Here is a 16,812-nt window from a genome sequence, read left to right as displayed (position 1 = left end):
CTGTCGGGTGAGGGGGATCTAGTTCACTAATTTTGTGGAACCAAAAAAATAGTCATATTTTATTTATTATTATATATTTTTTATTTATCTGCAGCATCCTCAGAACCCCTACTTCCCACTGCTGGCTATGCTCACATTTTACTGCTGGCTATTCAAAAAAGTGCAGCCCAGTAGGCTATAGTACATTAAACCACCCACATTATGCACTATCTTTTGATTGTCATTCCCCTCTAAAAGCACATAATAGCCTACATTAAGTGAGGAAGTGCATTACACAACCAAAGTGATGGATTTTCACTTGACAATAATCATTCAATTGAATCATAAAGTCTGAGACTAATGGGTTCTTGTGTTCTGAGGTTTAAAATTGCATTCCCTTAGCTCTCCAGCACATTGGCTGAGTGGCCCAGATATCTACAATGTATCTGAGATGTAACTAATGATATTAAATCATATGCAATACTTGTTTACAGTTTCCAATAATTGAGTATAGTTGATGATGTGTTTGATTTTGGATCGAAAACCTTTCATTAGATCAAACTAGGCTACTTCTGCTATGAAGCGGTGTTTTTTTTGGTGCACACCCATAGCATTTTCTTGACCATTAGGGAAATGCCCAATAGAGACTGCAAATATTGTGATTGTATATACATTTAAATAAATAAAGGAAACAAGAAATGTGAGCAATAATAAGGATATATAACAAATATTGAATTTGCTGAATGCCAACATTAAGTTACAAAAGTTTCATTGCTCACCCATTGTAATGGAACATGGTATAGCCTAAGCCTTGCAGTGGTTTGGCCGTCGCGGATTAATTTTTCGCATACCCCACTTGCAGAAGGGTCTATTCTGTTGATTCGAGGGAAGCATCGTTGGACCAAGTGTGCTCATATACTTTTGTTCGAACATTATATGGTGTTTTCTTTGTTTTATTGGACTCCTCGAAATCTAATGGCTGTTTACGCACTTCACGTCAAAGGCTGACTCGAGCGTGTGCGAATACATTTTAGTGAGAACTGTGCGATAAAACGAACATCAACCGGATTTGAAAGCCCCACAAACACGAGGAGCATGATGAGAGACTGGTTGGCAACAAAAACTTTTCTCTTCGTAAATGTATGCGAGAATGCTGTTTAGCTAATGAATGTAATCGTTGCCACCCAGTTTAAATCGGAAGTGAAGATATTTCCTTCAGGAAAAAGGTTGAAAAGTAGCATTTTGCATGTGGAGGACAGGAACTTGAAGTTGGATTGATTCGGGGGGAAAAAAAACATTTGTACACGTTCTACGCGTTGTGCTTCGTTTCATATATCAGATTCATTGGAACCACGGGTGAGAAAATGCGTTTTGTGAGCTCATTGTTATGTTGTAAACTTGAAGAAACCCGAGAGAATACGACTCTGCTTCGTTTGTGGTTTTTCTTTGCTGTCCTTGTTTCAAATTCAGCCTGTCCTGACAAATGCGTCTGTTTCACATCCACGGTCAAATGTTTGAACCAGGGTTTATTCGCGGTTCCACAGCCATTGCCAGCAAACACTAAAACCCTGTTCATTACTGGGAACAACATTTCCCATCTCACAGCTGTGTCTTTCCCTGTGCCTCTTGAGCAGTTAACAGACTTGTATCTCACAGGAAACCAGGTGGAGCTGGTGGACCACAATGTATTCAACAACTTGCCAAATCTCAGGCTGCTAGACTTGAGTAACAACAGGATTCTGCATTTTAGTGCTCAAGCCTTCCCTGATTACAACAAACTGCTGGACCTTAACCTCAGCAGGGCTTTTTACAACCGTACTTCCATGGATGAGCTCTTCAGTCTGCTACGGAGTGGCGGAGCCCTTCAACTTACCCGCTTAGACCTGTCCAACAATGACCTGGTGGTCCTCCCTGAGGACATGTTCTCCCGGCTCTCCAACCTCACCATCCTCAACCTACAAAACAACTCCCTAATTTTCATCCAGAAAGGGATGCTGAGTGTTCCTCGGCTCCGTGAGTTAGACTTGAGGAACAATGCCCTGAGGGAACTACCCAACACTACACTGATGGACTTAAGCCTCAAGCCTGGGCTTCAGGTGCATCTGGCAGGAAACCCTTGGCTCTGTGACTGCAATATTGAGGACCTTGTGGCCTGGCTGAAGAGCTCTGAGCAGGTCACAGACAAGCAGAATATGACCTGTTCTGACCCGGAGGTTCTGCGGCAGTTACCGTTGCTCCAGATAAAAGAGTTGGAGTGTACCTTTTCAGGTGAAATGAAAGGTGTGCTGGAGACCTCGTATGTCTTTCTGGGCATGGTGCTGGCCTTGATTGGAGTGATCTTTCTGCTGGTCCTCTACCTCAACAGGAAGGGGATCAAGCGGTGGATATACAATATTCGGGATGCATGCAGGGACCACATGGAGGGATACCATTACAGGTATGAGATCAACTCGGACCCCAGGTTGGCCAGCCTCAACTTAGACATTTAAGTGGACTGCTATGTAAGCCAGGGCCCCACAGTGACTGAGGCATTATGACTTGTCAAGAGCAAGATATACATGAGCAACTCTTTAGTTCCGGGGTGCTTCAGCCTGCCTGCAACCCCCTCCATGGTACTGTCCAGACTTCTACATCAGTCATGACGACCCACAATCTGCCATCACGCATGCCCTTGGCCCCTGCAACGCAGTGTCTGATTATTTGTTTTTACTCCTTTTCATGCAGTTCAACGTTCCATGGATTGAGAATCATGACTCAGACGGGGTTTGTGAGCGGGCTCTCTGTATTATAAAATGTTCCCTTCCTTGAGCAAAAAATTATGGTACGTAAAACTCCAACTAACAGACTTATTTTGACTGGTATTAACTAGGCTATATACACACATCTATATCCTTTCTGCTGGTTATATTTTAATCACGTTTTTGTTTCCACTTTCCTCCCACTGCACAGTGTTGCTATGCTTGTTTAGATGTCTTTATTCCTTTTTAATATGTGATTATTAAAGCACTTGCTAATTTCTCATTAGTATTGCACTTGTTAGGTGGACATTATCAACATTTTTCATGATGTACAGCTGAATAAATTGTATGGCGTTGCTGTTTTCCTTTCTCGACTGAGGTCCTTTAAACTCCAGAGACAGGAATGTGGAGGTATTTTGGGCAGCAGAGATTCAGGGTCATGAAATGGAGAAGTGCCCACTCATTGCAGATTCAAACACATGCAGACAGAGGTCATCATGCTACAGTCAGCACCAACCATACCACACAGGCAAGACTTTACATGTCACCTCTATACATTAACAAGCTCTGTCAGCTCGTGCAGATGAGACATTACAGGCAGAAGCATTATTGAGTGGCCAAATTTTACTCTTAAGGAGGTGAGAAAAGGCTAACTGGGACTTTCGACGGTGGCAGAATGACCTGGAAGATTAATTGATTTTGAAATACTTTCCAATGATTAATTCATCTGTCACTCTATTTGGGAATCTAGATGTGAAGGAATGTTTCTGTCCAATTTAATCCCTGCAGGGATTCGGGTAGAAATCCCTGGCGCGATAGTCAAATGATTGCATAGCTGCGAACCATCCAAAATAATATTTTGACGTATGGTCAGTGAACAAGCTCTTTGATTCAACTACACCAGTTACAGGAATGGCACTCATTCAAAGCATTCCAGCGTTGTGAGTGCAAACAGCTGCAAAAGGGGAAAGATAAGTGCTGTGTTTCCTGACAAATGCTAAGGAAGCTACACAGTACCCAAGGTTCTTACCAGGAGGGCACTCTACAGGCAGTATGGTATGGAAATGAGCTCAAACTCTGCTTTAAGCTGCAGTGTTTTAGGGGTGTGGCATTAAAGTATCTTATTTTCATGCATTGTTTCCTTTCCTGCTAACTAAACACTGTGATCTGTTTCTTTCTGGTGTCAGTATGGATTAGTAAATATCAAATGTGGAACATTTATTTCACAGTAAAAGTGGTCAGGTATAGTAGACATACAATTTGGATGGTAAAGTAACTGCACAGTTGGTGAATGTGTGAGTAAAACATTCCTGGCCGTTACCTCACCATGCACATAGAAGACCACCCGAGAGGTAGTATGAGCTAACAAGCACAAAACAGAAACACACTAAGTCTCTGTGCACAACTAACTACCTTTACATAGCCCTGAGCTACTGTAGATATCCTCTTACCATAACAATGGCCAGACCTCCCCCAGTTACTAGTTATGTGTGCTTTTCAGGCAATGTGTTTGAATATGTGGCTCTTGTGTAAACTGTTTTTGTATTTCCCAGGTTTGTGATCATACAGAGATTTTGTGTCCAAATTTAATGCTGTGTGTGGGGGTTAACCATGTTTCTTCATCCCGCATTAAAACCATTACCCAGTAGATGCATTTTAACCCCGGATTGACTATGGAGATGAGTTTAAAATATATAGGCCTATTACGTATTACGTCTGCAATCAATCTTCCCAAGGCATTGTTTGCTTTTAAATAAGCCAATAAGGTATCAGAAGTAGAGGCTAGGCTATCCATTTCAGGAATTCATTGTTTTTGTCATCATTCATCTTAGTTCCTTTCCAGCCAACCACCATTGCTATTTATTTTATATACACACTACCTTTCAAAAGTTTGGGGGTCACTTAGAAATGTCCATGTTTTTGAATGGAAATTACTTTTTTTTGTCCATTAAAATAACATCAAATTGATCAGAAATACAGTGTAGACATTGTTAATGTTGTAAATTACTATTGTAGCTGGAACGGCTGATATTTAATGCAATACCTACATAGGCGTACAGAGGCCCATTCTCAGCAACCATCACTCCTGTGTTCCAATGGCACGGTGTGTTAGCTAACACCAGTCTCAACAGTAAAGAGGTGACTCTGGGATGCTGGCCTAGGCACAATTCCTCTGTCCAGTGTCTGTGTTGTTTTGCCCATCTTAATCTTTTCTTTTTATTGGCCAGTCTGAGATATGGCATTTTCTTTGCAACTCTGCAATATATGTAGTGTTTTCAGTAATAGCATTACGATCTCCGTAATCCCACCCCTCAGCTACTCTCAGCCCATCCCATCATGGCCAGCCCGCTCATTCGGCAGGATTGACAAGGGTGGAATTTGATGTAAATTGACCAAGACTCACCTCCAACAACACATAATTCTGCCCATAAACAATGACAATTTCTCTTAACCAGTGCCATTTTGGCTTTTTAGGTGAGCGTTGATGCCTCTGTGACAAGCAGTGCCCACTTTGTCAAAGGCAGAGGCGCAAAATATTTTGCTTGTCCGTTCCCAGCGCGCCTCACCAGGGTGCTGTTGGAGAGACGCATGCTGCCGCACTCCACCAACGTTGCGTCAAAAAAAATGATCTAACATAAATCATGTAGCAGATATAGGATATGGTAGAAAGAGTATATGGCCTTTTCTGTAGTCTACAGGCTGGAGATAAATTGTATGACAATGCAATGAAACGGACACTACATTATGCAGGTTTCTCTGATCAAATAGCCTAACCTAAATGGCGCTCAATCAAATAAAAAATGTACTATCACATCAACAAAACATGTCCTAAAAACAGGACAGGTCAAAGTAAAATGGACAATATGGAATGGACAATCACAACTGTTGTCCAGGAGTTTCAATCCATTGTAATGATCAGTGATTTCAAGTTTGTATCCATCATTTTTTGACAAGCTGATCATGGCGAAAAAGAAAATACTTCTGCATTTCCCGCTGTGTAAAGACATTGCAAATAGGCTCACGATAACTGCTTGAAAGTTGGGTAGCTGATTTTCAGAGCTTAAATAGCCAAATTGATTAGTCACATGAATCAGGACTAATAAAGCCAATGCATCAGCCAATTTTACGAACGGTGGGCCTACAACATGGATGGGCATTCATACAATTCCATTGCTGGCCAACATACCCCAATAAGCAAGAGCAGACGTCTTTTGGACATCTTTTTTTTTTTTATCCTGTAGACTTACCACATAGATGGGCATTCATAAAACCATTTGGACGTATTTTTTTGGTGAGTCCGGACTTAATTTCCACATCGACATGCATTGGTCTTTGGTCTGGTCTGGACCAGCCTTGATTTGGCCCAAACATAGACGTCTATAAATTACTTATTTTCAACTTTCATTCAGAACCCAAAATGTGCCTGATTTCAACATCCATAAAATAGATCTAGAAAATACATATTTTCAACATACGGAAAATAAGTAGCCTATTTTCAACTTTCATTCAGAACTGAAAATTAACCTGATTTCATCGTCTGGAAAATATGTATTGTTCAACATCCAGAACATTTTAAACATATGGAAAATATATTTTCACATTTAATTCAGTATTTAAATTGAACCTAACTTCAACGTCTGGAAAATATATATATTTTTAAAAACATTTTCAATGTCATTTTGCTCACTTTTTTTAGTTTCCCCTAGAGCGGCAGAACGGAAAAGACGGGCCCTGCATTCCACCTATCACCATAGACCACCCTCGTGTCATATTTTTCTGCTATAATGTGATGTTTTACATTCATTTAGAATATTTCTAATCGCATGGTATCCACCGATTTTGAGCTAAAGATGAAAACCTTTCCGACAAGTATTAGTATATTATTGATTGATTGACTATGACTTTCCAAATCGCCCAACAATGCTATTTGTAGGGTTAATTAATGTTGTGATTTTTTTGTCATTTCTGAACCTGTGACCAGAAGCTACATGTCTCGTCACAGCAAAATATGCAGAGCTGAGATTTTTGGGTGCCCGATGTACCGATTCCATGGCACATGGGATATGAACCAATACAAAAAACAATACTTGATTCAACAGTTCGAGTTTTTCCAATTTGAATTATTATACAAAATTCTTTCCAAAAACAGAATGCAAGAATTTTGTATAATAATTCAAATTGGAAAAACTCGAACCGTGGAATCAAGTATTGTTTTTTGTATTGGTTCATATCCCATGTGCCATGGAATCGGTACATTGAAAATCTATTCCCAGCTATTTGGCGCAGCTGTCAACATTTTTTCCCTCAAATGAAACTGGTATATTTTTCTATTTATGCCGACCTTTTTCAGACTATTTGTATCTTTAATATATGGCAGACAAACACGTTTCCTACCTTCTCCCCCTTCCACTTGCATCCTCCATTTCTGCGGTAATTCTGCAATCAGTTGATTAACTTTGGATTGAGCAAACTTCCCATATATTTTCGAAAGCTGCCTATTAAGTCCACCATTCCTATTCAAAATATAGTTAATAAAGCATTTTTAATCCATAAGCAATGTGTTTTTATAAATCAGTATATTTGAGTTTCACATAACTCTAATATTTGTTGTAATATATTTTTTCTGGGGGATAAAATTGAAATTGTAACCAGCTTTGTATGGCTTGTTTAAGAAAGGGCAATACTTTGAACAAAGTTTCATTTTAAATGAATCAGTAATGAGAAGTTGCAGTCTGTATAAAGGCAAAAAGGCAATTTTTGAACAAATTATAAGCCTTCTTAATAGAGAACCAGTTCAGGTTTAAATATATTTTATGTATTTTAATTTTGCCTGGCTTAGTGTTCCAAATAAAGTGAATCTTTTTTGCTCATATGATAAAAAAAAGGAGTCATCTGGAGTAGGTGGCGCCATTATTAATTCACCTAATACAACCGGTGTAGACCTTACAGTGAAATGCTTACTTACAAGCCCTTAACCAACAATGCAGCTAAGAAAAAACAAGTGTTAAGAAAGTATTTACTAAATAAACTGAAGAGTTTATATATATATATATATATAACAGTAATGAGGCTATATACAGGGGGTCAATGCAAATAGTCCGGGTAGCCATTTGATTAGCTGTTCAGGAGAAATTATGGCTTGGGTGTAGAACAGTCTATGACTAGGGTGGCTGGAGGCTGGCAATTTTTAGGGCCTTGCGCTGACGCCTGGTATAACTTAATGATGGTGTTGGAGTCGTGTTTGGCCACACAGTCGGGGGTGAACAGGGAGTACAAGAGGGGACTAAGTACACACCCCTGAGGGGCCCCAGTGTTGAGGATCAGCATGGCTGATCAACGTGCTGTTGCCTAGCATTACTACCTGAGGGTGGCCCATCAGGAAGTCCAGGATCCAGTTGTTTAGTCCCAGGGTCTTAGTGTTGAGCTTCGTGGGCACTATGGTGTTGAGCTGTAGTCAATGAACAGCATTCTCACATATGTGTTCCTTTTGTCCAGGTGGGAAAGGGCAGTGTGGAGTGCGATTGAGATTGTGTCATCTGTGGATCTGTTGGGGCGGTATTCGAATTGGAGTGAGTCTAGGGTATCTGGGAGGATGTTCTTGATGTGAGCCATGACCAGCCTTTCAAAGCACTTCATGGCTACAGACGTGAGTGCTATGGGTTGGTAGTCATTTAGGCAGGTTACCTTGGTGTTCTTGGGCACATGGACTATGGTGGTCTGCATGAAACATGTAGGTATTACAAACTTGGTCAGGGACAGGTTGAAAATGCCAATTGGTCAGCTCATGCTCGGAGTGCACATCCTGGTAATCCGTCTGGCCTTGCGTCCTTGTGAATGTTCACCTGTTTAAAGGTTTTACTCACATCGGCTACGGAGAGTTTGATCACACAGTCGTCCGGAACAGCTGAGGTGCTCTCATTGGAAGTAAGTAAACTGTGATAGGACCAAAGAGTTAATAAATGTATTTTTTCCATAAATAGACAGGTATTTACCTCTCCATGGTTGCAGAAACTTGTCTATTTTAACTAACTTTCTATTGAAATTGGTTGTGTTAAGTGCATTTATATATTTTTTAGATATGAATACCAGCTATGACTACTTCACCATCAGACCATTTTATTGGTAAACTACAAGGTACTGTAGTGTAAACGTTGTGTCTTTTAACGATCCAACACTTATCGGAATTCGGTTTTAGTCCAGAGTGACTAGAAAAGTGATCTAGATCATCACTGAGACTGTGCAGGGATCCAGATTGCGGACTTAAGAAGAAACTTGAGTCATCGGCATACACTGACACTTTTGTTTTTAACCCCTTGATGTTCTTGTTGGATCTAATTTTAATAGCTAGCATTTCAATGGCCATAATAAATAGATATGGAGACAATGGACAGCCTTGTTTTACTCCTCTTGACAGCTGAATACTTTCTGAGATGTAACAATTATTTAATATTTTACACCTGGGGTTGCCATACATAATTTAACCCATTGTATAAGAGATTCACCAAAATTCAAATAGTCCAGGCATTTATATATAAATTGTAGTCGTACTTTATCGAAAGTATTTTCAAAATCTGCTATGAAGACCAGGCCTGGTCCTGCATCTTTGATGTTTCATAATGTGCTACTGTTTCAATTAATTGTTTTATATTATCTGGTAAAACCTTTTTTAATTATTTTCTTTGCCAGGATTTTCACATCACAACATTGCAGTGTAAGAGGCCTCCAGTTTTTTAAAATGGACTGGATCTTTATACTTACCACCTGGATCCTGTTTCAGTAGTAATGAAATCAGACCTTGCTGAGTACACAATAGTCTACCATTTTTATAGCAGTAGTTAAAACATGCTAATAATGGATCTTTGAGTACATTAAAAAAAGGTCTGATACACCTCTACTGGTATACCAACAAGCCCTGGTGTTTTTCCAGACTGAAAGGATTTAATTGCCTCAAGAAGTTCCTCCTTTCTAAGATGTCCTTCACACAAGTCTTTCTGTACAATTGTTAATTTTAGATTATTATTATTATTAGGAAAGAAGTTCTTACAGTTAACATTTTTCAGTGGAGATGGAGGAGATTGAAAAGTAAACATATGCTTAAAATATTTTGCTTCCTCTTTCAAAATATAATTTTATGAATCATGGATGACTCCTTCGTTTGTAATGAGTTTTTGTAAATTATTTTTGGTAGCATTTCTATGTTGAAGATTCAAGAAACATTCTGTGCATTTTTCACCATTTTCCATCCAATTCACTTTATTTTTGTAATAAATTACACTTGATTGTTCTTGAATAAGTTCCTCCAATGTTTTTTGTTTTTTGTCTACAGTAGTTTTATTGCCATCTACCTGTACTGTTATTTCCTCTATTAGTCTATCTTTTGACCATGACTGATTTACACAAGTTTAACTTACAATCTACCCCGCCAAAGCCATGGCAAGATAGCAACGAAGCACATGCAGTACGAAAATCTAGAGTAGGGGTGTCCAACCCTGCTCTAGGATGGGGTGTCCAACCTACAGGATGGTAGCTCTCCAGGAACAGGTTTGGAGAGCCCTGATCTAGAGAGCGTAACCGGCAAAACCAACCTCTCCACACACTTTTTATTGTTTTATTCCAATGAGATTTACTGTCATTGGCCTATGCACAATGTCAAAGTGGAATTATGTGTTTTGAAATGTTTACAAATTAATAAAAAATGTATCTTTAATAGCTTGAGTCAATATGTATTCAACCCCTTTGTCATGGCAAGCCTAAATAAGTAAATAAGTAAAAAATATAATAAGTTGCATGGAAAGGGAAAGGGGGGATACCTAGTCAGTTGTCCAACTGAATGTATTCAACTGAAATGTATCTTCCGCATTTAACCCCTCTCTGAATCAGAGAGGTGCGGGGGGCTGCCTTAATCAACATCCACGTCTTCGGCGCCCGGCTTTGGTAACAGGGGTATTATAAAGGTAGGGGAGGGTGTGATGGGCTTAGGGTTTCGGACTACGGTAACGGGTATTATAAAGGTAGGGGAGGGGGATTCACTCTGTGTGCAATAATAGTGTTTAACATGATTAGTGAATGACTCTCATCCCATACAGATACTTGTAAGGTCCCTCAGCCGAGTAGTGAATTTCAAACACAGATTCAACCACAATGACCAAGGTAGGTTTTCCGAAGCTTCACAAAGAAGGGCACCTATTGGTAGAATCAATACACCCAGTCACTACAAAGATACAGGCGTCCTTCATAACTCAGTTGCCAGAGAGGAAGGAAACCGCTCAGGGATTTCACCATGAGGCCATGGTAATAAAAATAGTTGAATAGTTATGTAATCAAGATATATTAGTATTTTATTTTTCATATTGTTTTTGACAAATGTTAGAATTTTTCTTCCAATTTGACGTTACAGGATATTTTGTGTAGATTGCTGACAAAAAAATACAATTAAATTCATTTTAATCTCACCTTGTAACACAACAAAATGTGGAAAAAGTCTAGGGGGGTGTGAATATGTTCTGAAGGCGCTGTATTTTATTAATGGAGATGGACTGGTCTGTGTTAACAATCAGAATTAGTATAATATTACGTCAACATATTTCAGTTATATGTTACCCAAAATATTGTAGTCTGACCTCTCAATTGATGAGGATTTCACTTGTTCCATTGTTGGTTTTGAGTCTGCTAAACCAACTCCTGCCAAAGGCAGCTGGCCTGGGGGTCTTTTTAATAGCAGAGAGCTCTGTGTGCATGTGTGTGTGTGCGTGTGCGCGGGCACACGTGCATATGTGTATGTGGAGACTGGCGAGTAGCCTACCGCAGGCAACAGTGGATGCATCCCAGTGGACGTACAGTAGCCACACCTTCTCCTCCCAACAGGGGAATGTTCTGTCCTTCTGTCCCGGGAGGAGATACAGGTGCATGCTGCCCAATTACACACTATCTCACGTTTCCACGGTGACCATCTCAGCCCTCACTCACGCAACTCAAGGACGTTCTGCGAGCAACAGCACTCAACATATTTTTATTAAACGGTATTGAAAACAAGGGTGTCAATAGTTTTGACCCCTACATTTTGAGAAAATAAATGATTACTTGTTAAACAAAATCTCTTTCACTGAGCAATTGCATTAGTATAAAATAATAGAATTTACCTATTTTTCTGAGCTTACAATACCCACTTGGCAAAAACAGGTTGGAATCAATGTTTTTTCCATGTCATTTCAACAATTGTATTAGTAGAAAGTGGAGACGAAGAGAGATGGAAATCAGGAGGGTACATATTGGGCAGGAGAATGACAATAGGAGAAGCAAAAGAAGAAGGAGAACGTCTCACTGTCACACTCCCATTCACATTCAGTGTATCTGTAACAAGGCTTCTAGTCTGTGACAAACAACATCAGTCCTGCTTTTTCTGAATGTGAATTGGATTCTGTCAACAGGCTGGTGTGTGGTAATAAAAAAACAGAGACAGTTCTCTCTCTGTGTGATAGACTCCTGCCTTTCTGGCCTGGCCTCAACAACATAAATCAAGCAGGTGTGATGAGGGACTTGTTGGAGCTGTTTGGAGACTTGTTTTAACAAGCACAAAAGGGGCACTGTCTATCCAGTGGTCAGAACACTCCCTCTCTTCATCAGTCTCACTTCTCTCCACCCCCTCCCCCCACTCAACTCCTCACATTATCTCCCACGTAATTACACCTGCTCCTCCAAGTACGCCCAGGGGCGCGTTGCACACCCTTGTTAATAAAAATCCAATCAATCAAATTGTATTTGTCACACGCGTCGAATAAAACAGGTGTAGACCTTACTGTGAAATGCTTACTTACAAGCCCTTAACCAACAATTCAGTTCAAGAAATAGAGTTTAAAATAGTTACTAAATAAAAGTTTAAAAAATCAAATCAATCAAAAGTAACACAATAAATGTACTTAACAATAACAAGGTTATATACGGGGTCTACCGGTACCGAGTCAATGTGCGGGGGTACAAGTTAGTCGAGGTAATTTGTAAAGTGTATATGCTTAGATAATAAACAGCGAGTAGCAGCAGTGTAAAAACAAAGGGGAGAGGGGGTAAATGTAAATAGTCCGGGTGGCCATTTGATGTGTTTAGTTGTTCAGAAGTCTTATGGCTTGGGGGTAGAAGCGCCTTTTGGTCCTTAACAGCACTCCAGTACCGCTTGCCGTGCGATAGCAGAGAGAACAGTCTATGATAATACCTCACCTTGCAGTCTATTACCTCACATTGCAAGGATAACTGCACTGAGCCTTTTTCTAAAATGTTTTATGAGTTGGAGAACATATTGGGAGGGATCTTAGCTCATTCCTCCATACAGAATCCTTCCAGATCCTTGATATCCTTCATCTGCATGGCCTAAGAGCTCTATTTTCATGTCATCCAACAAATGTAAGTGCCTGGAGTTTGCTAAACAGCATCTGCACATGGATTGAATCTGGTGCTTTGGTCAGATGACATGAAAATAGAGCTCTTTGTCCACGCACACCAGTGGTGGGTTTTGCATCGAAATGAGAATGCATAAGCCTAAAAGAACCCCATACCTACTGTAAAATGGGCCTGACATCATGAACTTCACCCAGTACAAGGGCATTTTAGCCAAAAACCTGGTTGCTTCTGCCAGGAGGCTGAAACTTGGCCGCAAGTGGAACTTCCAGCAAGACAATAACCCCAAGCCCAAAATAGCTAATTGGCCACAAAATCAACATTTTGCAATGGCCATCTCAGTCTCTGGTCTTGAAAGTGATTGAAAACCTGTGGTTTGAACTGAAGAGGGCAGTCGATAATCGCAAACGAAGGATATCAAAGGATCTGAAAGGATTGTTCGGAGAAGGACTAAGAATCCTTCCCAATGTGTTCTCCAACATTTTAGAAAAAGGAGTGGAAATGTGGGTAATTTTTGGTTGAGACATTGATCAATTTATTTTATTTATTTCACCTTTATTCAATGAGATGTTAACCTTTATTCACCCACTGAAAAAGACAGTCAGAAGTTTGGGTATTCCCAATGTATTATCACTATGCTTTCAACCATCTAAAAGCACATCCAAATTCCAATCAAAAAACAATGTCAGATTTTTGGTTTAGTTGTCATCCAAATGTGTTATTGCTGCGCTTTGAACCATTTAAAAGCACAAAAAGGTTCAAATGGGAATACAATGTCAGATATTTTGTATTTGTAAAAAAAATAATGTGTTATCACTGTGCTTCATCTAATAGCACAACCAAGTGACCTGGATTGTAGTTGAGATTACATTAAAAGTGCGTAGTGCAGGTGATCAATGCTGTTCAAGATTCTGTGCGGATTATTACAGACCTGTGATCTTTGCATGCTTAATTTGAACATGCATTTATCAAACATTGAATATCCTTTTGAGCATGAAGTTATTAATTACACTTTGGATGGTGTATCAACACACCCAGTCACTACATGCAGGGATTTCACTCCCACACACCACACACACACACACACACACACACACACACACACACACACACACACACACACACACACACACACACACACACACACACACACACACACACACACACACACACACACACACACACACACACCTTCCTTCCCCAGTGTCCTTTCAATACAGGACCACAGCAGCAAGTGAAAGAGAGACAGAGAGAGAGAGAGGGAAAGGGAGAGAGAGAGACAGCGAGAAAGAGAGGGGAGAAAGACTGATTAAGTGAACCTCTACTGCAATCTTTTTATTTAATGTCCAAACAAGCAGTGACAGATTTAATGTTTTTGAAGTCTGGGAAAATCAGCTACGGGATGCTAGGGGTTATTTACCACAGGAGTGGAAAAGAGGTAAAATGGGTTAAAGGGGAACTGCACCTGCTGATTTGGCCTCGTTTTTTTGGCTTGCTCCTCAAGAAATGCTGGGGGCCATGACAGAAGCCAAACGTGAGTTGGCTTGGGTGTGTGGTTTGATGTGGGTGTTTCCTTGCCACTATCAAGACACCCATCTGTCAGAACCTTGCAGCTGTTTCCCCCAACTCAGTCCATACAAAAAAAACTCCTGCAGGTTAGGTTCAATAACTACAGGCAGATGTATGGTAAGATGCCGGAGGAAGTTTTGAATAGGTCAGTAGCTTACAGAGTAATATGAGAAGAATACAATTGCTGAATTTATGTAGATATTCTGAACTAAGTGTTTTAATAACTTGCAAATGTAGTAACAGGTCCATGAAGAATAAACAACCCTTTACATAATACCATAGAAGCAGTGTTCTGCTAATATAACAATGTGCACCTTTCATTGTCTTTCCCAGCCGATAAAGATACTGTGCCTATCGGCATTTTGTCTTGTGGTAATGGGGCTACCTTGGCAAACATGTCAGAGTGGTCATACCTTCCTGTGTGGTGTCCCGTATTCAACAGGAGTTCCCTGATCCTGGCGCAGAATACACAGGATTTCTTCCTCCCCATACTAACTGATACCATTCAATTCAATAATAAAATTAGACAAAGAACTTTGGTAGCGTTTTCTCGGGGAGGGAGGGGTTCGGCGGCGTGGGTGGGAGGGCAGCGAGGGGGCGGCGGGGAGGCAAGTCGAAATGCTTGATAATGTATGTGATATCAACAGAGAGGTATATTTTCTGGGTGATTTAAATGTTGACTGGCTTTCATCAGGCTGCTCAAGAGAAAGCTTCAAACTGTAATTAGTGCCTGCAACCTGGTTCAGGTTATCAGTAACCTACCAGGGTAGTTACAAACAGCACAGGAATGAAATCAACATGTATTGATCACATCTTTACTAATGCTGCATAAATTTGCTTGAAAACAGTATCCAAATCCATCGGATGTAGTGATCACAATATAGTAGCCATGTCTAGGAAAAACATGGTTCCAAAGGCCAGGCCTAATATATAATATACAATAAGTTTTGTAGTGATTCCTATGTTGTTGATATAAAGAATATTTGTTGGTCCGTGGTGTGTTATGAGAAGCAACCAACCGCTGCACTTGACACATTTAAGAAATTGCCCAGTTACTAATAAGCATGCACCCTTCTGTTCTCTTAAATCCCTGTGGATTGATTAGGAATTGAAAAATGGTATGGTTGAGAGGGATGATGCAAAAGAAAGGGCAAATAAGTCTGGCTGCACAACTGATAGGCAAACGTACTGCAAATAGAGAAATCATGTGACTAAACTGACTAAAAAGAAGAAGAAACTACACTATGAAAAAAGATAAATGACATAAAGAATGATAGTAAAAAGCTTTGGAGCACCTTAAATGAAGTTTTGGTCAAAAAGGCAAACTCCGCTCCATCATTCATTGAATCAGATGGCTCATTCATCAAAACCCACTGATATTGCCAACTACTTTGATGATTTTTTTCATTTGCAAGATTATCAAACTTAGGCATGTCATGCCAACAACAAACGCTGACACTACACATCCATGTGTATCTGACCAAATTATGAAAGACAAGCATTGTCATTTGAATTCCGTAAAGTGAGTGTGGAAGATGTGAAAAAAATATTGTTGTCTATCAACAATAACAAGCCCCCGGGGTCTGACAACTTGGATGGAAATTACTGAGCATAATAATGGATAATATTGCCACTCCTATTTGCCATATCTTCAATTTAAGCCTATTATAAAGTGTGTGCCCTCAGGCCTGGAGGGAAGCAAATGTCATTCCCCTACCTAGGAATAGTCTAGTCCCCTTTACTGGCTCAAATAGCCGACCAAGCAGCCTGTTACCAACCCTTAGTAAACTTTTGGAAAAAATGGTGTTTGACCAGATACAATGCCATTTCACAGTAAATAAATTAACAGAAGACTTTCAGCACACTTATAGGGAAGGACATTCAACAAGCACAACACTTACACAAATGACTGATGCCTGGCTGAGAGAAATTGATTATAAAAAGATTGCGGGGGCTGTTTTGTTAGACTTCAGTGCGACTTTTGACATTATCGATCATAGTCTACTGCTGGAAAAATGAAAGTGTTATGGCTTTACACACCCTGCTATATTGTGGATAAAATGTTACCTGTCTAACAGAACACAGAGGATGTTCTTTAATGGAAGACTATCCAACATAATCCAGGTAGAATCAGGAA

The 16,812-nt window shown here is 40.0% G+C and overlaps 1 protein-coding gene across 3 annotated transcripts; it reads left to right on the top strand.

Moving 5' to 3' along the window:
* Positions 1-809: 809 nt before the first annotated feature.
* Positions 810-3,079, top strand: LOC106605050 (trophoblast glycoprotein). 3 transcript variants are annotated; one of them, XM_045718322.2, is made up of 3 exons: positions 810-2,416; positions 2,704-2,800; positions 2,929-3,079. In XM_045718322.2, exons 1-2 carry the CDS (start codon positions 1,344-1,346, stop codon positions 2,768-2,770), a joined length of 1,140 nt encoding a protein of 379 aa, XP_045574278.1. In that variant the 5' UTR covers positions 810-1,343; the 3' UTR covers positions 2,771-2,800; positions 2,929-3,079. The 3 variants fall into 3 exon arrangements, 2 of the variants coding, with proteins under 2 accessions (XP_045574278.1, XP_014055773.2); XM_014200298.3 differs by having other exon boundaries at positions 2,704-3,079; XR_001328783.3 differs by having other exon boundaries at positions 811-2,591; positions 2,704-3,079.
* The last annotated feature ends 13,733 nt before the right edge of the window (positions 3,080-16,812 follow it).

The sequence above is a fragment of the Salmo salar genome, chromosome 05, assembly GCF_965601325.2.
Source record: "Salmo salar chromosome 05, fSalSal1, whole genome shotgun sequence".
NCBI classification, from domain to species: Eukaryota; Metazoa; Chordata; class Actinopteri; order Salmoniformes; family Salmonidae; genus Salmo; species Salmo salar.
Note: the sequence above shows the minus strand (reverse complement) of the source record. Positions and strands in the feature narration are given on the sequence as shown.